Source organism: Triturus cristatus, chromosome 6 (genome assembly GCF_964204655.1).
Source record: "Triturus cristatus chromosome 6, aTriCri1.1, whole genome shotgun sequence".
Lineage (NCBI taxonomy): Eukaryota > Metazoa > Chordata > Amphibia > Caudata > Salamandridae > Triturus > Triturus cristatus.
In genome coordinates this window covers 91,983,425-92,006,539 of record NC_140589.1, presented here as the reverse complement: position 1 = coordinate 92,006,539, position 23,115 = coordinate 91,983,425, and the positions used below count along the sequence as shown (strand labels likewise).

The window sequence follows — 23,115 nt, the reverse complement described above, 5'->3', positions numbered from 1 at the left end:
GAGGGGTGACTGATGTATGCCAGGGCAGTGGTTTGTGGGCGTGGCACACAGGGATGTGCTTCATGTCGTCTTTGTTTTGTTCTGCACCCAGACACTCAGCCTGCAAAGGCAGTGTGTGTGTGTGTGTGTGTGTGTGTGTCAGGGTACAGGGCCTCTAAGGGTGGCACAATAAGTTCTCATCCAGGGGATACTCATCAATAGTCATAATCTATGAATAATCCCCGCCCATGTGCGGGATCCCGGAGCATATAGAAAATACATATATATACATATATATATACATATGTGAAAACATATAAATGCAGCCTAATAATGATCAAAACATGGCAATGCTGTAAATTACATATTTTTGCATAGTAGTGCCCCCGTAACCCGTAAGGAAAAAAGGAAGCATCAGGCAAATTATAACACAGCACTGCTTTATTGCCATAAAGCAACATATAATTGTAGGCATTCGCCAGTAGGCTGCAGTAGAGTATCAAGAAACCAAGAAAACTGACACCCTGCCTTTAAGGCATTAGAGTAGGGGGACCGTGCCTTTAAGGCCTGCCTGTGACCCCCTGCTCCCATGATGCACTACAGGTGGCAGTTGGGCCAGTTCTTTTTTCCGGCTCCTTCTGTGAGGATCCTGGAGCTTGAGCTCTTCAGTTTTTTGACTGAAATTTAGAATTACAGCTTTTTCAAGCTTTTTTCGACGTTTTCTGGCTTTTAAGGGCTAATTCTGCTGGTTTCCAGTGAATTTTCCAATTTTTTCCAGTCAGAATGTCTCCTTTATTTAGGAAATGTCCTTCTTGTGGTAATAAAATGGCACTGGCGGATCCACACTCGGTGTGTATTGTGTGTTTACCATCAAAACACGATCCTGACCAGTGTCCCCACTGCCAGAAGTTCTCAAAGCGCACTCTGAGGGACAGAGAGCGCATTAAACTGCATGCAAGACTGGAGAAGGAACAAAGCCGTCGTGAAGGCGAGCATTCCTCATCAAGACCACCTTCTTCAGCTACGAGAGTACAGAAACGGCGACATACCAGCTCCCCGGGCTCCAAAAAGACCAGGAGTCCAAGAGGTTCGCCGTCGACGTCGAGGATGCCGGCGAAAAGGCAGAGAACTTCGGCGTCGAGGGATTCATCCCACCATCAAGAGTCTCCGCCGCGCAAAAGTAAGTCGGCGTCGAGAGGCGGCCCTTCGGGCTCGAAGGCTGCTAGTCCGGTGACATCTGGACTGTCTCCGTCGACGTCGAGGCTTCCGTCGACGTCGAGACACTCTCCGCAACCCTCGAGGGGGTCGACGTCGAGAGATGCGGCGACGTACATTCCGCCGCGAGTGGGCCGGTCGCCGTCGATGGTTACCCCCACTCGGCGACATAGAAGGTCGACGTCGAGAGGAAGATCGACGTCAAGATCGCCCAGTCGACGTCGAGAGAGGTCGACGTCAAAGTCGCCCAGTCGACGTCGAGAGAGGTCGAAGTCGCTTGGTCGACGGCAGGAGAGGTCGACGTCAAAGTCGCCCAGTCGACGTCGAGAGAGGTCGACGTCGAAGACACGGCCGACGTCGAGGTCATCTAGCCGACGTCAGGTGCCAGAGAAGAGGAGATCAACGTCGAGGTCTCCGTGATCGGCGTCGAGACCGCCGTCGAGACCAGAACGGCATACCTCACACTTGCCGATGGTGACGCAGACGTCATCGACGTCAAGGGATTCGACGTCAAGGGCGAAAACTTGACCGCCCGCGGCATCTCCGGCACTGCACATCGTGCAAATATCTCCGGAAAGATCACCCGAGGCTCCAGAGCGGTTCGGACTGTCACCGCGCTGGTTACGAGATGTGGGCGCTGGCGCATGTCGGAGTCCGGGATCGGACTACTCCCGCAGGTATTCCCCACCGCGCAGGAGTAAATCGCTCCGAGGGATCCAAGGACAATTTCACCACGCCGGTCTCGTTCCAGGGACCGTCGCACCACGCCAAAACGTCCAAGATCTCCGTCCAAGCGCAGATCAGGATCAAGGGCTCACCATAGCGAACGCTCCCACAAGAGGCGACGCACCAGGTCGTCCACTGGGACTTCATCCACAAGATCCTCAGTCCGGGACTACTCTCCTACTTTTTCATCCACGCCTCTTTCGCGAGTGTCCCCGGTGGATGACATTATAACTTTCTCGGACGTCCTGGGTAGAGGGGCGCAGAAGTTGAACATCGCACTGCACGTCCCTCAGGCACCCACTTCTGTGATCTTTGATACTTTACACCATCGGTCAGCTCCCAGACCTCTGCTCCCGTTGGTGCCAGGATTGTTAGAACCAGCGATGGCCACGTTCCTTACACCGGCTACAGCGGGCTCGGTTCCCTCGAGAATAGCAAAGAAGTACAAGGCTCCGACCGAGGACCCTTTATTCTTGAGGGCGGACCCGCCAGCGGATTCGGTGATCGTGGCGGCGGCCATGAAGTCTCACTCAGCCTCAGTATCTGCTTCTGTCCCCCCTGAGAAGGACAGCAAGCTGATGGACTCCTACGGCAGGAGAATGTGCAACACCTCTGCCTCGCACATGAAGGTCGCTAGCGCTTCAGCCCTGCTGGGGAGGTATGATCGCTCCCTATGGGATTCCCTGGCCAGATTCGTGGAGAAATTGCCTAGGGAGGACAGGCAGGACTTCACGGAGATCCTCCATGAAGGCGGACTGGTGGCCAACCAAGTAATAAGCGCAGCGGCGGATGCATCAGACCTAGCCGCGCATGGCTACTCCCATGGCATCTGCTCCCGCCGTTCGGCCAGGCTCGGATTAACGGGCCTCAAACCAGATGTGCAGAAAAGAATTCTTAATTTGCCGTTTAATGGGTCATCGCTATTTGGAGCTCATGCGGACGACCAAATGAGCAAGATGAAAACGGAATTGGACACCGTAAAGGCTGTGGGACTGGAAAAGCGCAAAGAGTTCCGCAAGCGCTTTCGCCAGGGCGACAAACGTGCCTTTCACCAGCGCGTTCAAACACCCCAATGGTCCTCTCAAAACCAACAGAGGTCCCAGTTTCAGCAAAGGGGCCGGGGCAGAGGAAGAGGACATGCTAAACAGCAGCAGTCCTCTAACAAGCAACCTCCCAAACAGTGAAAACTTACTTCCTCCGCGCTTGTTCGCCACTCCGGTAGGAGGAAGTATCACCGTTCACCTGGCAGAGTGGAATGCAATTACAAACGACAGATGGGTGCTGAGTATTGTAGAGCGTGGCTACTTGCTGAGGTTCAAATCTCCCCCTCCGCAGGTACCCCCACGGAAACAGCCACTCCCTCCCAGCCAAAACAAGCTTTTGAAGGACGAAGTTGCCACTCTCCTCTCCAAAAACGCCATAGAGGAGGTTCCAAACAGGCAGAGAAATCAGGGAGTGTATTCCCGGTACTTTCTTGTTCAGAAAAGAGGAGCGATCGGAGACTACAGACCCATCCTCGATCTCCGCCTACTCAGAAGAGAAAAATTCAGGATGCTAGCACTGCACCAGATCTTCCCACATCTACACCAGGGGGACTGGATGTGTGCCATCGACTTACAGGATGCATACTTCCACATTCCTGTCTCAGCGAAACATCGGAAGTTTCTCAGATTTCGCATCTTTCGCCAACATTATCAATACAAGGTCCTGCCATTCGGCCTCAAGTCCGCGCCACGAACATTCTCAAAGTGCATGGCGGTGGTGGCTGCATTTCTCCGCAAACGGAAGATATTCGTCTACCCCTATCTAGACGACTGGCTCTTAAAAAGTTCCACTCCGGCTCGACTCCAGAGTCATCTCTCGTTCTGCCTAAACCTTCTACACTCGTTGGGCCTTCAGGTCAACTACAGGAAGTCGATCCTCAATCCAACTCAGCGGATCCACTACCTGGGCGCCTCTCTAGACTCCTCAAGCGCAAGCGTGTGTCCTTTGGAGGAGAGGTTATCCTCCATGCTGCAAATAAGCCGCACGCTTCTCAGCACGGAATATCCCACAGCCAGACAAGTGTCATCTCTCCTGGGATCCATGGCCTCGTGCATCTACATCGTGCCCAACGCACGTCTGCACATGCGTCCTCTGCAACAAGACCTAGAGGATCAGTGGTCGCAGAGGTCCGGCCGCTGGGAAGATCACATTACCCTTCATCAAGCCGCCAAAGATTCCATCCGGTGGTGGATGAAGCGCTCCCATCTGCTTCACGGCGTCCCTTTCCATCAGGCGCGTCCGACATAGACAGTGGTCACAGACGCCTCCATGCAGGGCTGGGGGGCTCATATGGGCCGGCTTCAAGTACAAGGTCTCTGGTCCGCTACCGAACAGAGCTATCACATCAACTTCTTGGAGCTACGAGCAGTCCATCTCGCTCTCAAGTCCCTGTACCCATCCCTGCAGACCGACTATGTTCAGGTTCAGACGGACAACACCACAACTATGTTCTATCTGAACAAGCAAGGAGGGACCAGATCACGGGTCCTGTCTCTGGAGGCCCAGTCAATCTGGAAATGGCTTCTGGCGAGAAACCGGACGATAGTCGCTGTTCACCTGCCAGGGACCCTGAACGTGCAGGCGGACGGTCTCAGCAGAGACTTCGTCGAAGCGCACGACTGGGTGCTCAACGAAGACGTCGCTCAAGGCATCTTCCGCTTGTGGGGCATACCGGACATCGATCTGTTCGCAGACGCGGACAACAAGAAATGCCCAGTCTTCGCCTCCAGGTTCCCTCAACGGGGGTCGCAGGGGAACGCGCTTTTGATCAGCTGGTCGAGGACATTGCTTTACGCTTTTCCTCCTCTCCCTCTCATCCCGGCTGTGATTCAGAAGTACTACAGGGCCAGAACTCGGATGATCCTAATAGCACCGGAGTGGCCCCGGCAGTGGTGGTACCCAGATCTACTCCAGCTGTCGGAGGTACCACAGAGGAGGTTGCCATGCCTGCCGAACTTGCTGACCAAGGACAAGGGGAGAGTGTTCCACCCCAATCTCCCCTCCCTCCGCTTGACGGCATGGCTCCTGAATTCATCCAGTACGGACATCTAGATCTTCCACCGGACTGTATGAGCATTCTTCGGGAGGCAAAGAGGTCCTCCACGAGGAAGTCGTATGGCTTTAAATGGAAAAGATTATGCTTCTGGTGTAGAGATAACACCCTTGATCCGATACGGGGTCAAGAACCGGTTATTCTCCCCTACTTACTGTACTTGGCGAAGTCTGGGTTAAAGTACTCTTCCATCAGAGTACACTTAGCTGCTATTACAGCCTATAGGAAGTCTCCTACCCAGACCTCATTCTTTCAGATGCCAGTGGTAAAGGATTTCTTAGAAGGGCTTAAGAAAGTTTACCCACCAGTGAGGTCTCCTTCCCCTTCCTGGGAACTTAACATCGTTCTCTCTAAGCTGATGGGAGCTCCTTTTGAGCCGATTCATAAGGCCTCCTTGCAACATCTGACCTGGAAGGCTGCCTTCTTAGTAGCCATCACTTCGGCCCGTAGGGTTAGTGAAATTCAGGCCCTCTGCTGCAAGGAACCTTACACTGTGTTTCATGCTAATAGGGTGGTGCTCCGTACTCATCCGAGCTTCCTGCCCAAGGTGGTTTCGGACTTCCATATTAATCAGGTGATCACGTTGCCCACCTTCTTTCCTCAGCCGACCACTCCCCCGGAGAGAGCTCTACACTCTCTTGACCTCCGGAGGGTTTTAAAATTCTATCTAGCTAAGACCCTTACTCTTAGAAAGTCAGACAGGCTCTTTGTTAACTATGGGCCCACTAATACCGGTCTGGCTGCGGCCAAGAGGTCTATCTCTAGATGGATTGTCTCTCTTGTATAGCTTTGGCTTACCAACTGTCCCTCAAAGTTCTACAGGGTAAACCTAGAGCACACTCTACTCGAGGGAAAGCTTCTACTGTAGCACTCCTTCGCAACGTTCCCATGTCTGAGATCTGTAAAGCGGCTACATGGCGCTCAGTCCATACTTTTACGCGCCATTACTGCCTAGATTCAGACGCGCAGGCCGACGCCCAGGTGGGGCAGGCTTCTCTGAGGAACCTGTTTGTTTTTTAACTGTTTTTTGCTCGTCCGCGAGACTTTGGGTATGGGCTTGCTACTCTATTCATAGATTATGACTATTGATGAGTATCCCCTGGATGAGAAGGATTAGTTACTTACCTGTAATCCTAGTTCTCATCCAGGGGTATACTCATCAAAGTCATAAGCGACCCACCCACCTCCCCGGACGAGCAATGTTTTCTCTTTAAATAAGTGATGTATGGAAGGCAGATCTACTCAGGTGCGGAGGCACCGCCAAAAAGAACTGGCCCAACTGCCACCTGTAGTGCATCATGGGAGCAGGGGGTCACAGGCAGGCCTTAAAGGCACGGTCCCCCTACTCTAATGCCTTAAAGGCAGGGTGTCAGTTTTCTTGGTTTCTTGATACTCTACTGCAGCCTACTGGCGAATGCCTACAATTACATGTTGCTTTATGGCAATAAAGCAGTGCTGTGTTATAATTTGCCTGATGCTTCCTTTTTTCCTTACGGGTTACGGGGGCACTACTATGCAAAAATATGTAATTTACAGCATTGCCATGTTTTGAACATTATTAGGCTGCATTTATATGTTTTCACATATGTATATATATGTATATATATATATATTCTATATGCTCTGGGATCCCGCACATGGGCGGGGATTATTCATAGATTATGACTTTGATGAGTATACCCCTGGATGAGAACTAGGATTACAGGTAAGTAACTAATCCTGCTACAACCCTTAGGAGCCTTTATCTGGTCACAGTGCCCTGGGTACCTATGGTACCATTTACCAGGGGCTGACATGTGGCCAGATATGCCAATTGAGTTTAGGCTTCAATGCAGTTTTAGGGAAGGAACACGGGCCCTGGGTACCTGTTTGGCAGGTGCCCAGGACACACTCTGTGAGAAGTTGGCCTGATGTATGATGTCACTAGTTATAGTGTACACCTTATATCAGTCCAAATACCCTTATGGTGATTGGTTGTAAAGTCAACCTTATAGACCAGCTATCCTAGTGGTAGCATGGACAAGAGCAGTCTTAGGCTAAACTCTGAATGGCATGTGAAGCCAGCTGTGATACCATATATAATCCCTTGAATACCAAATGAAAGGACACACAACAGATATATATATAAAATAAAGTGTATTTATTCTAAGCAAACCCTCAGCACTCTTTATGAGATTAGAGGTAAGTACAACACAGTCTTATTTATGCATACATTAAGTCACACAGGTAAGTAATACAGTTAGGCCCTAGGGGCCACGCAAACCATATACTAAGTAAGTGGTATAAGAACCACTGTCACGGAAATAGAGTAGGCCTAGGCCTAGGGAATCGCTGGGGCTACACTACACTAGCGTTAGTTAGGAAGTGGGAGGCCCACGGGATTCGTGTGCAGAGTGGAAACACTCACGCGTAATGCGTAAAAGTCAATAGCAATAGCACAGTTTAGAAAACGGTAGATTTAGGACACTTCCGGAGTAGCTAGGAAGTTGAGACTTGAAAACTAGACACTAGGATAGTCACTATCCTGATGAGCACCGGAGTACCCAAGTTACCTAGCCCACAGGCTGCGGGTGCATAGGGGTGAAGCTGCGTCGTTTTCGTCGTCGACTCCTATGGATGCCTGAAGAAAGATGCTGACAGGCAGTCAGTGAAGAGTGTCCGGTGGATCCCAAGGCTGGGATCAAGAAGAGAGGAAACCTGCAAGCAGAAGGGACAGAGTCAAGGTCACTAGCCAGTGACCACGTGGAACCAGGAAGGAACCAGGCGATGTTGTGAAGATTGCAGGTGAAGGTGAAGCTTGTCGCTGCAGCCAGGAGGACCAGGAAGCGTCGAGGACGACCAGGACCAGGAGGCGAGCTGTCCCACGAAGGCTCTTGCTGTCGGCGGCGTCGAAGTTGGACTAGGACTCACCAAGCCTTGGCAAGCGGAACCCACGAAGAACGAAGGACTTGCTTCTGGTGCAGACCAGGAAGGTCTGGGGTGCTTCTTCTTTGCAGAGAAGCGGGAGCCAGTCCGGAGGAGCCAAACCAGCGCAGAAGATTTCAGGGTGCGTCGTCACAGAGGCCACTAGCCAGCGGGCAAGCAACCGGACAGACGCGGCAAGCAGGAAAATGCTGAAGGGCCCCACGCAGGACTCGTGGAGTGTGGGGGGCTGATCTTCGGTGCAGATGGTGCTTGGGGTTGGGGCTTCTCAATCCCCGATGCACAACTTCGAGGGTACCTCAGAAGCTGCGCTGTAAGTTACTAGCCACTTTTTCCAGGTAGCCGGTCCCACGTCGCTCGTCGCCTCCACGGATCTCAGCTCTGCTGCAGATGTGGATGAGGGTCGGAGAAGTCTGGAAGTCAAGGCTCTGGTCGGGCTCTGCAGTCGGTTCCTCGTAGAACAGTCGCAAAGCAAAGGGTAGTCTCTTGATGGTGCCTGTTTGCACAGGGTAGCCACTCCTTGGCTACAAGGGAGATTCTTCAGTCTTCTTCTTTCGTCGAATGTCGAAGGTCCAGAGTTTCTGTTCAGTTTTGCAGGTTCAGGATAATCTAAAGTCTTGAGGCCCAACTCCCACTCTTATACTAATCTGGGGGGCTGGGATACCTGCTAGGTCACGCCTTATGGGTGGGACCTGGGAGGGGGTGGTTACACCCACTTCCCTTTGTCCAGTTTCGCGCCAGAGCTGGGGCTGGAGTGCCCCAGCGCCGGTTTGAACTGGACTATGCAAGGAACACCTTGTGTCCCCCAGGCATGTCTCATTCCTTTCAGCCCACCCTGCCCCAATACACTAAAGGCTGTCTGGGGAGGTGCTAGCACCTCCCCAAACAGGAAACGTATTGTCCAGGCCTCCCTGGCTGGGATCACTCCCAGCAGCAGGAGGTCAGACTTGTGTCTGTGGCAGCAGCATCCATTTTGTGATGCTGAGGCTTTGGTTAGAGTTAAACAGCAAAGTAGGATTTTAACATGTCTCTCCCTCTAGAAGGGAGGAATAATATCCTCATCACCAGAAATGGTATGGGGGTATTATTCCAAAGTGTTAGACACCTTACATGACATGTTTTGATAAAGCCAAACCATAGTTACCATAACCGTTTAAGATTATAAGACACTTTAAGTATATGGTAGGCTATATCATAGAACAGCTATAAGGACATGGTTCCGAAAGCTGCAGACAGGCTCAGTTCATGCTAGAGCACCATCTCACATGTTACCAAGCACTCTGCCTCCAGGATTGTTAAGGCCTGCCATAGGAGTGACTGATAGGTACACATGTGTCTATATATAAGGGTAGATATAGGCATACTATATCTAAGCAAGGGGTGATTACACGACCTTGCCCCAGCTGAGTGATCAGCCAGTTGTGTCTGATTGGAAGGCCAGACCAGGGGTGGCATAATACATGCTGCAGCCCCTGGGAGGCCTAGGGTACACCTATGCCCTGGGTACCTAGGGTACACTGTACAGGGTCCAATAAGGTGATCCTTACCAATTGGTTATGTACCTAGGGTACATGGAGTCCATTTTAAAGAGAGAGCAGACAGCCTGAGACCCTGAATGGCAGGATCTCAGGCCAACTAAGTCGAAAAACCAGCTAGACACTAGGCAAAAAGTTGGGGGTAACCATAGTCAGATATCCACCTTCCTACACACTCAGTCAAAGAACATCAGCAATTCAGCAAAAAGTGGGGGCATACCATGCATGAAAGAGGGCCATTTCTCATAGTCAGTCCACTACCTCCACAAAGACTCACACCAAACAATGAGTGCCTGATTCCCCCATCGCTGTTTACCGCTCCAGTGAGGGGGGGGGGGGGGGGGGAAGTATTGCAAATCATCTGAAAGAGTGACAAGCTATCATGAGGGACCAATGGGTGTTAGCAACGCTGCAGAATGGGTACTCTCTACGTTTTCGACGCCATCCTTTCTCAATCCCTCCAGTTCCATCATTGTGCCAACAGATGCAGGTACTGCAGAACGAAGTGGCTATCCTTCTGCGATCAAGAAGGTGCCCAAATCACAGCAAGGTCGAGGAATCTACTCCAGATACTTCTTAGTGAAGAAGAAAGGTCGAAATCAGAATACAGACCCATTCTGGACCTGCAAACACTCAAGTCCATCAAAAGGGAGAAGTTTTGCATGTTGGCTTTCCATCAAATACATCCACATCTTCTACAGGGAGATTGGATGTGTTCGCTGGATCTGGAAGATGCCTACTTTCATGTTCCGGTCAGTCCGCATCACAGGCAATATCTGAAATTTCTGGTGGGATCGTCCCACTACTAATTCAAAATGCTGCCCTTCGGGTTGAATTCAGCTCCCTGAGTGTTCACGAAGTGCATGGCACTAATGGCAGCCGCAGTACGTCGCAGAGGCAATTTTATGTACCCTTACTTGGACGACTGGCTGTTGAAGGGTCCCTCTCCTCGGAGCGTGAGAAATCATTTCCAGCAATGCCTAGATCTTTGTCACGGCTGGGCCTTCACGTGAATTTCGAAAAGTCAATTCAGCAACTCCCATGGCGTCTGCTCCCGGCGTTCGGCCTGGCTCAGGCTAACGGGCCTCAAGCCGGACGCGCAGAAAAGAATTCTCAATCTGCCTTTTAATGGATCATCACTGTTTGGGGCTCATGCTGATGACCAGATGAGCAAGATGAAGGCGGAGTTGGACACCGTGAAGGCTGTGGGGCTGGAAAAGCGCAAAGAATTCCGGAAGCGCTTTCGCCAGGGCGACAAACGTGCCTTTCACCAGCGCGTTCAAACACCCCAGTGGTCCTCTCAGAACCAACAGAGATCCCAGTTTCAGCAAAGGGGTCAGGGCAGAGGAAGAGTAAGTACAAAACAGCAGCAGTCCTCTAACAAGCAGCCCTCCAAACAGTGAAACCTTACTTCCTCCGCTCTCGTTCGCCACTCCGGTGGGAGGAAGTATCACTGTTCACCTGGAAGAGTGGAAAGCCATTACAAGCGACAGATGGGTGCTGAGTATTGTAGAGCGTGGCTACTTGCTGAGGTTCAAATCTCCCCCTCCGCAGGTACCCCCACGGAGACAGTCGCTCCCTCCCATCCAAAACAAGCTTTTAAAGGACGAAGTTACCACTCTCCTCTTCAAAAACGCCATAGAGGAAGTTCCGACCAGGCAGAGAAATCAAGGAGTGTACTCCCGGTATTTTCTTGTTCAGAAAAGAGGAGCGGTCAGAGAGTACAGACCCATCCTCGATCTCAGCCTACTCAACGGATTTGTCAAAAGAGAAAAGTTCAGGATGCTGGCACTGCACCAGATCTTCCCACATCTTCACCAGGGGGACTGGATGTGTGCCATCGACTTACAGGATGCATACTTCCACATTCCTGTCTCAGCGAAACATCGAAAGTTTCTCAGATTTCAGATATTTCGCCAGCATTATCAATACAAGGTCCTGCCATTCGGCCTCAAGTCCGCCCCACGAACATTCTCAAAGTGCATGGCGGTGGTGGCTGCTTTTCTCCGCAAACGGAAGATATTCGTCTACCCCTATCTAGACGACTGGCTCTTGAAAAGCTCAACTCCGGCTCGACTCCAGAGTCATCTTTCGTTTTGCCTCAACCTTCTACACTCTCTGGGCCTTCAGGTCAACTACAGGAAGTCTGTCCTCAATCCCACTCAGCGGATCCACTACCTGGGTGCCTCTCTAGACTCCTCAAGCGCAAGCATGTGTCCTTCGGAGGAGAGGTTATCCTCCATGCTTCAGAAAGGCCGCACTCTTCTCCGCACGGACTGCCCCACGGCCAGACAAGTGTCGTCTCTTCTGGGGTCGATGGCTTCGTGCATTTACATTGTGCCCAATGCACGTCTGCACATGCGTCCTCTGCAACAAGATCTAGAGGATCAGTGGTCGCAGAGGTCCGGCCGCTGGGAGGATCGCATTACCCTTCTTCAAGCCGCCAAAGATTCCATCCGGTGGTGGATGAAGCGCTCCCATCTGCTTCACGGTGTCCCATTCCATCAGGCGCCCCCGACACAGACAGTGGTCACCGATGCCTCCATGCAGGGCTGGGGTGCTCATATGGGCCGGCTTCAAGTACAAGGTCTCTGGTCCGCTACCGAGCAAAGCTATCACATCAACTTTTTGGAGCTACGAGCAGTCCACCTGGCTCTCAAGTCCCTGTATCCATCCCTGCAAACCAACTATATTCAGGTTCAGACAGACAACAACACAACTATGTTCTATCTGAACAAGCAAGGAGGGACCAAATCACGGGTCCTGTCTCTGGAGGCCCAGTCAATCTGGAGATGGCTTCTGGCGAGAAACCGGACGATCGTCGCGGTTCACCTGCCAGGGACCCTGAACGTGCAGGCAGACGGCCTCAGCAGAGACTTCGTCGAAGCGCACGACTGGGTGCTCAACGAAGACGTCGCTCAAGACATCTTCCGCTTGTGGGGCACACCGGACATCGATCTGTTCGCAGACGCGGACAACCAAAAATTACCCGTCTACCCCTCCCGGTTCCCTCAACGGGGGTCGCAGGGGAACGCGCTTTTGATCAGCTGGTCGAGGACATTGCTTTACGCTTTTCCTCCTCTCCCTCTCATCCTGGCTGTGATACAGAAGTTCTACAGAGCCAGAACTCGGATGATCCTAATAGCCCCGGAGTGGCCCCGTCAGTGGTGGTACCCGGATCTACTCCAGCTGTCGGAAGTACCACACAGGAGGATGCCGTGCCTACCGAACTTGCTAACCAAGGACAAGGGGAGGGTGTTCCATCCCAATCTTCCCTCCCTCCGCTTGACGGCATGGTTCCTGAATTCATCCAATACGGACATCTAGATCTGCCTCCGGACTGTATGAACATTCTTCGGGAGGCAAAGAGGCCCTCCACGAGGAAGCCGTACGGCTTTAAATGGAAAAGATTCTGCTTCTGGTGTAGAGATAACGCCCTTGATCCGATCCGGGGTCAAGAACAGGTTATTCTCCCCTACTTACTGTACTTGGCGAAGTCTGGGTTAAAATACTCTTCCATCAGAGTACACTTAGCTGCTGTTACAGCCTATAGGAAGTCTCCTACCCAGACCTCTTTCTTCCAGATGCCAGTGGTAAAGGATTTCTTGGAAGGGCTTAAGAAAGTTTACCCACCAGTGAGGTCTCCTTCCCCTTCCTGGGAACTTAACATTGTTCTCTCTAAGCTGATGGGAGCTCCTTTTGAGCCGATTCATAAGGCCTCCTTGCAACATCTGACCTGGAAGGCTGCCTTCTTAGTAGCCATCACTTCGGCCCGTAGGGTTAGTGTAATTCAGGCCCTCTGCTGCAAGGAACCTTACACTGTGTTTCATGCTAATAGGGTGGTGCTCCGTACTCATCCGAGCTTCCTGCCCAAGGTGGTTTCGGACTTCCATATTAATCAGGTGATCACGTTGCCCACCTTCTTTCCTCAGCCGACCACTCCCCCGGAGAGAGCTCTACACTCTCTTGACCTCCGGAGGGTTTTGAAATTCTATCTAGCTAAGACCCTTACTCTTAGAAAGTCAGACAGGCTCTTTGTTAACTATGGGCCCACTAATACCGGGCTGGCTGCGGCCAAGAGGTCTAGCTCTAGTTGGATTGTCTCTTGTATAGCTTTGGCTTACCAACTGTCCCACAAAGTTCTGCAGGGTACACCTAGAGCACACTCTACTCGATGGAAAGCTTCTACTGTAGCACTCCTTCGCAATGTTCCCATGTCTGAGATCTGTAAAGCGGCTACGTGGCGCTCAGTCCATACTTTCACGCGCCATTATTGCCTAGATTCAGATGCGCAGGCCGACGCCCAGGTGGGGCAGGCCTCTTTGAGGAACCTATTTGCATAACTGTAATGCAAGATGTGTCTTTTAATGTATGTTTTAACTGCTTTGTTGCTCGTCCGCGAGACTTTGGGTATGGGCTTGCTACTCTATTCATAGATTATGACTATTGATGAGTATCCCCTGGATGAGAAGGATTAGTTACTTACCTGTAATCCTAGTTCTCATCCAGGGGTATACTCATCAAAGTCATAAGCGACCCACCCACATCCCCGGACGAGCAATGTTTTCTCTTTAAATAAGTGATGTATGGAAGGCAGATCTACTCAGGTGCGGAGGCACCGCCAAAAAAGAACTGGCCCAACTGCCACCTGTAATGCATCATGGGAGCAGGGGGTCTCAGGCAGGCCTTAAAGGCACGGTCCCCCTACTCTAATGCCTTAAAGGCAGGGTGTCAGTTTTCTTGGTTTCTTGATACTCTGCTGCAGCCTACTGGCGAATGCCTACAATTACATGTTGCTTTATGGCAATAAAGCAGTGCTGTGTTATGATTTGTCTATGCTTCCTTTTTTCCTTATGGGATAGGGGTGCACTACTATGCAAATATATGTAATTTACAGCATTGCCAGGTTTTGAACATTGTTAGGCTGCAGTTATATGTTTTCACATATGTATATATATGTATATATATATATATATTTTCTATATGCTCCGGGATCCCGCACATGGGCGGGGATTATTCATAGATTATGACTTTGAGTATACCCCTGGATGAGAACTAGGATTACAGGTAAGTAACTAATCCTTCTGCGCACTGCATCGCTAGGCGCGAGACCTAAAAAAGGTCTACCCTCCGGTCCGGCCTCCTTCATCGCCCTGGGAGCTGAACTTTGTGCTATCAAGGTTGATGGGTCCACCTTTCGAACCTATCCACAAAGCAACCTTGCAACACCTTACGTGGAAGGTAGCTTTCCTGGTAGCGATCACCTCAGCTCGCAGAGTGAGTGAAATACAAGCGCTCTGTTCAAAGGAACCGTACACTGTTTTTCATCTCAATAGAGTGGTTTTGAGGACTCATCTCTCCTTCCTTCCGAAGGTGGTCAGATTTCCATGTGAATCAGACCATTTCTCTTCTGACTTTTTTCCCCAATCCCTCCACTCCAGCAGAGAGGGCTTTGCATTCGCTTGACCTAAAAAGACTTTTAAAAATTCTATCTGGATAGGTCCAAGTCGATTAGAGAGTCTGATCAACTATTCGTTAACTATGGGTTGATCAGAGCAGGTTTTCTAGCCTCAAAAAGGTCCAACTCCAGGTAGATAGTTTCATGCATCAAGTTAACTTATCAATTAGCACAAAAGCCCCTTGGGCCTACTCCCAAGGCTCATTCCATGAGGGGGAAGGTGGCTACGACTGCTTTCCTTAATAACGTGCCGATCTCTGAGATCTGTAAGGCGGCAACTTGGAGGTCCGTCCATACATTTACAAGGCACTATTGTCTGGATTCAGACACCAGACCAGACACCCAAGTAGGCCAGGCCTCCTTGAGGAATCTGTTCAACAGCTGATTACTGCGGTTGTTGTAAGTTGGGTCGTACAGTCTCATTTGCCCGTAGGCAGAAGATGGGCTTGCTATTCTAGTCAGTGCTTATGACTATCGATGAGGATCCCCTGGAAGAGAAGGATAAGTTACTTACCTGTAATCCTAGTTCTCTTCCAGGTGTATCCTCATCAAAGTAATAAGCAACCCACCCGCCTCCCCATTCAAATGAGACGCTTGTATTGTTGAACTATATCTTTGTACTCTGACCTTCGGGTCCCCGCAAAGAACAACTGACCTAACTGTCACCCCTGAGGCATGATGGGAAGCTGGGTGTCATGGCTGACTTAAAGGCATGGTGCCAGTTTTTTTGTGCAAGTGCTTTCATTTTCTATGCTATTGGTTTACAATGCAGCCTGTAGGCTAACAATATCTGCTCTTTTGCAGTTTTTCATGGTTTTACTCATTAAAAGAGTTCAAGTGGTACTTGCCCTCCTGTGGTTTATAATTTATTTGTGTTTGCAAAAGCAGTTATTTATTATTGCATTGTTTAGCCTCCTAGATGGGGGCTGCATTGGTATGAGAAAAAATAATATATGTAATATATATTTATAGAGCTGTATATATATGTTTTTTCATATATATTTTTTATTATTTCCGGGGTCCCCGCACATGGGCGGGAATATTCAGTGCTTATGACTTTGATGAGGATACCCCTGAAAGAGAACCAGGATTACAGGTAAGTAACTTATACTTACTGTCCTTCTGGCCCTGTTTGGTTACTCTGACAAGCTCCATATCGGATTTGGCCTGTCAAAATACATGCTGAGGGCATTTCCAGCCGTTATATTGTAACTAACTCAACCTCAATTGCAGTAGATTACAAGGACTTACTGCATTTTTGAAATACTGTGATTTATGCTTTATGTAAACATACATATCTTCGATTCCCCATGATAGATTTTTGTCATTATGGTGTCTAATTAAAGTTCAAAATGCAATCTAGATTCATAAATTTAATGTTTGGTTTTTATTGTGTCTTGTTTCTTTCTTAACGGTATTGTGACTTCTGAATGCTTTACACATGTTCCTTTGCCTGATCAGTGGTTTTTCTAACAAACCTAACTGAACCAGAAAAAAGATTGTAACACTATTACATGGTGAGGTCTCACAACCACACCACATAATAATCCACTTTCCTACAATGTGTGCATACCAGAAATGTTTTTGTCTCACCTAGAGACTGATTTAGCTGTCTCGCCAGCTACATGTAATAATAATTGATAATATATTATTGTGTACATTCTTAGTTGGGCTTTGGGAGAGCTTCCTTCATCACTGGTCTATTCAGCAGTCTTTGCAGTCTTTCCCACAGCATTATACAGCATAGGGCAATGGGCCAGGCCACTTCAGTCATTAGCTGTCTTGCCCTGTGAGAGATGGCATTTGACCAGGTGGCTATTGCCCAAAAAAGAAGTGCACTTTGTGGCGGTGGTGGCAGGACTGTACTTCATTTTCCACAGTTTTTTCTTTCCATTCTTTATGCTTGTTAATTATTATTATATTTTATTTTTTTTAGAAACTCTTCAGTTTAGGGGGTGCCTTCATGTTACAGTAGTAGAAATCCTATAGAATCTTTTTTTCCTGCAGCAAATCTCCTTTGTCCCTGCAATGCGGAGAAAAATTGATCTGTTCCGAAGTATGTCTTCCGGCAATCATTCCTATTTTTTATTTTAAAATAACAAGTTGGAATGAATGACTACTATTTTTTTATTCTTTATTTTTGCTCTTCAGGGAAAGGTAGAACAACGGAAGCTACTCCTGTTCTTGTTTCAAGAGATCCCCATGCACTATATCCTGAGTTCTGCAAAGTGAGTAATTATTTTAAAAAAACAAAGAAATGGTTTTATTCTTTCTTTTTTTGCAAGGTCTTTATTGATTTTTGGTGTAAATATATAACATACATGCATTGCAAATTAGATGGATACATTCCAGTATAGTGATTGCATATGCAGAGCAGTAGGCAAATGCATACATATTGTAATCACTTCAGAAGTCATGCAGGTGAAGGTTTGCATATTGTGTCATGACCAAGATCATGCTTTAAAAGAGAAATAGAACATTTAACAGTAGAACAGACCTGGAATGGTTGTATTAGATTAACTCTTGTGTTAGTTTGAGGAGAGTTTCGAAGCACACAAACCAAACAGTGGTAAAAGATTATTGGAGAGAAGTTCATGCCAATACTGCAAGTATATAACATGTGATGTAAATAAGTGTCCGGTGGAGTGGAAGATCAGATTGAGTGTTTAATGGGGTCTAGTATCGTCCTTTAAACTGTCAGTCAAGTATTAAAATAAATTGTCCCTTACACCCGCATTTGGTCTTTCCTGTAGTCCTCTGACCTCTTTGTGCTGCAGCACAGTCAATTCTGCTGTGGCTCCAACGCATGACAGTTGATTGGCAATAAGTTACCAGTGGTAAGGCTGGTGCCTTCAACTTCATGATGATGGAGCGCCTTGCTGGTAGGAGGGCCAGGTTAATGAATTATTGGTGGCTTTGGTAGGTTTGGGGCGCTTATACAGACCAGTTGTACAGCTCCTGAAAGTGAGTTCTCTTTGACACATCCTCTGAGTGTTTAGTAAGCCCAAGATACAGCCCTCCAGGGTTAAAAGTCCCTGGTGACTTGTTAAGGAGGTTAATATGGTGCACAGCTCACACCAGTAAGAGGATACAACGGGCTGGGCTTAACATTTGTTTCATGTCTGCATTGGGAGCAAGGCAGTGAGGGCAGTCTACACTGGCAGTAGTGTACATGTTTTTGGGACACATGTAGGCGTCCCGTATTGTAGGCATCAAGTATGCCCAATGTAGTATATTGAACTTCATGTATTGCTATCTGGAATCCCGTGAAACATTATGTGGGAAGGAGAGTTTTTTCCCTTTCTTTCTGAATGAAGGGATGGCCAATGTCTGTGTCCCATTTAGCCTTGACACCCAGCAGAGAAGCTGCAGTGTGTTCTGGGATTGCCTTAAAAAGCCATGAGATCAGTCTATGGTCGGACAACATATGGGAAGGTGGCTCAGTGTCAATGATATTCCATGCGGTGTTGAGTGCAACCAGTAAGCGCCAATGTCACGAAAAATTGGCTGTGAGAAAAGACCTCTTCTGGCATTGGTAGCCCCCACTTTCTGCCTGGAAAATGATGTGATTTCGATTGTAGTGCACAGGTTCCCTGCCAACCAGGTCCCCTTTGCCAGTGCTTCTTCTCTAAAACAATTCGCCCATCAGGCCCCATGTAAGTCCCTAGGAAATGTTACCCCTGGTACCTAGGACATCCCATAGGATGGGTACAGTGCTTGAGAGGGAAGCTTCAAAGGCCTGCTGCCCTTGTAATACGACCCACAGCCTCTGCTGCAAGCAGCAAATGGCAGCCCCCGGTTTAGACTCCCACTTTGGGCGGGAAAAACTAGGAGGAGTTGGAGGTGTGCCCACCTCTGCCAACTCCACCCCTAAGGCGCAGGAGACCTAGTGAAGCACCTCTTTCAGTCCCCACCATCTTGAAGATGCAGGGACTCCTCCAATAATGGCTAGGATTTTGTGCCCTCCTTTAGGAGGGTGGCATGGTTAAGTGTTTATACATCCCAGCTAAGGTGCCCATTGGCTCTACCTGACACTCTTAAAATGCCCATAAATCTAGTATTTAGGTGGCTCTCCCAGACCCTGAAATTAGTTCCTGCCAACCTAAGAAGGAGGAGGAAGAAGGTGCCGTGAGGATAAAACTGATGCTCACTGAGTTGGCCCCAGCCCTACTGGCCTGTCTTCTCCCCTCGAAGATCCTGCAAAGAAACTACGCCTGTCCTCCAGAACTCACAAGGACAGCAGCTATGTCCACAAGAAAGCAACACAAAGGACTCTGGTGCCCTCCGGATCCGTGATCCCTGACCACTCTGCACCCGATGCCTCCGGCCTGCATCTCGGTGGCCCACCGATACAGAAAAGGTTGCCAAGTGATCCTGAGTCAAAGTCCAGCGTTGGCTGACCCCTCCTGGACTCCACAACGACGCCTGCAGTGTAAAGTCAAAAACTACCCTTCCCCCCGACTGCTCCTGGCTCCGGTAAGAGAAACCCAATGTCAAAGGACACCCTGCACCTGAACCCCCTGGACCTTGAGGAGCTCGAACGACGGTGTCTTACGACCTACAACATCCCAACTTACCTCAGGTATTTCTGGTTTCCTTCGTACGGCCTCCAGTTTGTCACATGCAGCCTATTTCCCAAACCAAGTTTCTCCATTGAAGTGCATTGGGCGCCTAACACCATGTTTGCACCCTGCACCTGGCCACCCCTGTGCCGCTGGTGGTGTATGTTTGGTTCTGCCTTGCGGCCCTCCCTGTGCTTGCCAAAACCTCCAAAGCTTGAGCGGCTTTACTTGCCTGCAAGCAGTGTGTCTTCAAGCACCCCTAGTCTCCTTTGGGTAACTTTGGACCTGATCTTCAACTTTGACCTCTGCACTCAGCCGTGTGGAAAGTGGCCTTTAATAAGCACACCGGTGCAGGGGGTCACCCTTTTCTTGTCCACGGGTCCGTGGACCAACAAAATAGAGATTGGCACTGAAGCTGGAATTCAAATAACAAGTTTATTAATCACTCATGAGTGGGACCACTTCCACACCGCACTCTCAAGTGCTGCCTGAGGTAGTCAATTGAACACCCAGACCATGGTGCTTATATACACACTTTGTTGCAGAGTATGCAGGTAGATACAAATCGAAGGTACAAGCCTACACAGAAATAGTTACAGCCAGACATGAGCAGATGGGTAATCACTTAGTCATTAAAGTGGGAGGGGGAACAGAACTGTTAACAGCAGCAGCAAATAGTTGGCAGTTACATCTTTAACCAGGTGCATTTTAGCAGCTACAGGCCTTTTCTCAGCACATACATTGCTTTGGCTCAGTACAGGAGGAGTTAACTAAAGCTGATGACTAAAGCAGACTAGAAGGGCAAGCAACAGTAAAGACGGAAGAATTACATAGCTAACAAAATGGATGCCTCAACCAAAATGGCTTCAGCTTATGCTAATGGAAATTATTTCAGATTTCCATAGACGATCCTTTTAGCATATGCTGAAGACATTTTCTTATACTTTGGAAGGAATACGAAAAATATCATTTAAATCGATCTTCATCATTTCATTAATTTCTTGATCACTTGCTAGTCGGGCATTTATATTCTTAATATTCTGTTTAGCTGGAATACACGAGGTACAAGTAGAAACACAAAGGGAACAAAGCATTGGGCCGCATTGAATACAAAGGCAACAAGTGAAAAGAATAGCAAGAAATATACATAGGGCTGACAGTAATTTCCAGCCCCATACAGTAAACATGTTCCATAGGTATCCAGTCAATGTCCAAGTCCCTGAATCCTGATGGATTTCAGTGGCTATTTTGTGCATCTGGGAAATTGCATCAAAAACAGAAGGGGCATGGTCAAGGATGTAAATGCAGCAGCTACTCCCGATGATGCGACATGCGCCACCACGGTCAGCCAAGATGACTTCAAGGACCATCCTATTTTGGAGAGTTACAATTTTCGCAATTTGTAGCTCTTCTGTGATATTTCCAAGCGCCATTGCTGTCTGATTGGTTACAGCCTCTACAACACTTGTCAAGCGTCTGATCTTTCTGCTGTTTCAGGCCGCACCAACAAAGAATAATAGTCCCAAATTAAAGTCAATCAACTGCCGTAGTGCAGTATCAGTTTGATCCACCTTATCAATATTTATTGTCCTCTTGAATCTAGTTTTGGAAATGTCATTATAAGTTTTATAGTCTTTATGGTAGGATGAAGGTGCCAAAAAGACAGGTGGAAGCAAAAAGGACACATAGCAGCTACCTGACCACCCAATAGGTAGGTGATAATAACCTTTACTTCCGCAAATAAAATAGGTATTGTGTGAGGACAAAAAACTGCTATTGTTCATTCCAGTAATATTCAACACTTAAAGTACAGTCACTTTTTCCCACAGGAATATTGCCAATACTGCTCACGCAGAGATCAGCTATAGGGCGTGGCTTAGGAATCCCCCAAATATTCATTGGCCTTCCAAAAACCACCTCATATGGTGTGAGGCCAGATCATGTATGTGGTATCGATCTAATAGATAGCAATGCTAGAGGTAGTGCATCAGGCCATTTCAAAGATGTGGAAGCCTGTATTTTAGCCAATTTTAATTTCAGGGTAGAGTTGTAACGTTCCACTAGTCTTGCTGATTGTGGGTGAACAGCAGCATGAAACTTCTGCTTAATTCCCAATCCTTTCATGAGATACTCAACAACTTGTCCAATAAAATGGGGTCCGTTGTCACTCCACAAAACTCGACAAATGCAGAATCGGGGGAAAAACTCCTTTAGGAGCACTTTTGCTGTAGTAAGAGCTGTATTATCTTTCGTAGCATATGCCTCCACCCATTTACTAAAGGCACAAACCACTACCAAGACATACTTTAAGTTGTTACAATGCTCAAACTGTATGTAGTCCATTTGCAGGACCTCAAAAGGTGCAGTAGGTATTGCAAACCCTCCTGTTGGAGTTCGTGTTGCCTTTCCAGGATTATACTGGAGACAGATCAGACAGGACGTGACGATTTTCTTAGCCGTACCGACAATATCTGGATGATCCCAAACTTGCATAAGTTGCGTTGCTATTGAGGATGCTCCAACATGTGCCGGCCAATGTGCCATGCGAATCATAGGGTGTAAATAGGCTGTGGGTAACTTCCATTTTGTCATTTCTTTATTCCTCTAACAGCCCTCATCTTCCAATGCTCCCTCCTTGGACCATTGGTCTAATTCATCAACAAAGGCAGATTGTTGCATGTCCATCACCTCTTGCCTGGCATCATGCCAACATTCAGCCTGTGAATTAACTACATACATAGATGTGGTACTTCGCTGCATTGCGGTCTCCCGAGCTGTGTAATCTGCAAAGGCATTGCCTGCTCCTATTTTATCGGTCACTTTCCTGTGTGCGCTTCATTTAACAATTGCCACTTTCTTTGGATAGGTCAAGGCAGTAAGGAGATTATGTACTAATTCCCCATGCACTATTTGTGGCCCATGTGAAGTGAGAAAGCCTCTTTCTTTCCATTGCTGTCCGAAGTTATGTGCTACTCCAAAGGCGTATTGGCTATCAGTGTAGATGTTAACAAGCAAATCTGTACTAAGCTCACATGCTCTTGTCAGTGCTGTCAACTCGGCTGCTTGAGCTGACTTCTATGGGTTAGGAGCTGTCTCAACTGCGGTCTGAAGTGTTGTAATTGCATAAGCAGCAGATGTCGTGCCATCAGGCCACTTCAAACAGGACCCAGCAACCCATAATTTCCCATCAACACTAGAAAGAGGTGTATCTTTGTGTGTTCTTCAGTAAGAGATATACAGTCATGTAGCTCTTGTGACTGAGACTGGGTAGCTGGAAGTGGCAATAATGTAGCAGGATTCAGAGTCAAACATCTTTTCAACTTGATATGAAGGGGCAAAAGTGTCAATTCATATCCTGTCAAGCGGGCACTAGTCAAATGCTGTGTCTTTGTTTGATTTAGCAAGATATTGACTGAATGAGGTACTAGCACAAACAATCTATGTGACAAGACTATTCCCTCACTCTGACATATGGACACAGCCGCTGCTGCCACCGGTCAAACAACCAGGCAGCGCGCGGGCAACTGGATCAAGGACAGCTGAAAAATATGCACAAGGACGCTGTTTTATCACCGTGTATCTGTTAAAACCGAGAGGGCACGACCTTCCCTCTCGTGTACA

General features: G+C 48.5%; 1 protein-coding gene across 1 annotated transcript in view; it reads left to right on the top strand.

The window, feature by feature from the left end:
* Positions 1-23,115, top strand: part of LOC146813810 (exportin-5-like) — a 1,013,804-nt gene that overhangs the window by 206,825 nt on the left and 783,864 nt on the right. The window contains exon 7 of the mRNA XM_085610267.1: positions 17,084-17,160. Within this exon, the coding sequence (XP_085466393.1) occupies positions 17,084-17,160 (77 nt within the window). The remainder of the gene's footprint in view (positions 1-17,083; positions 17,161-23,115) is intronic.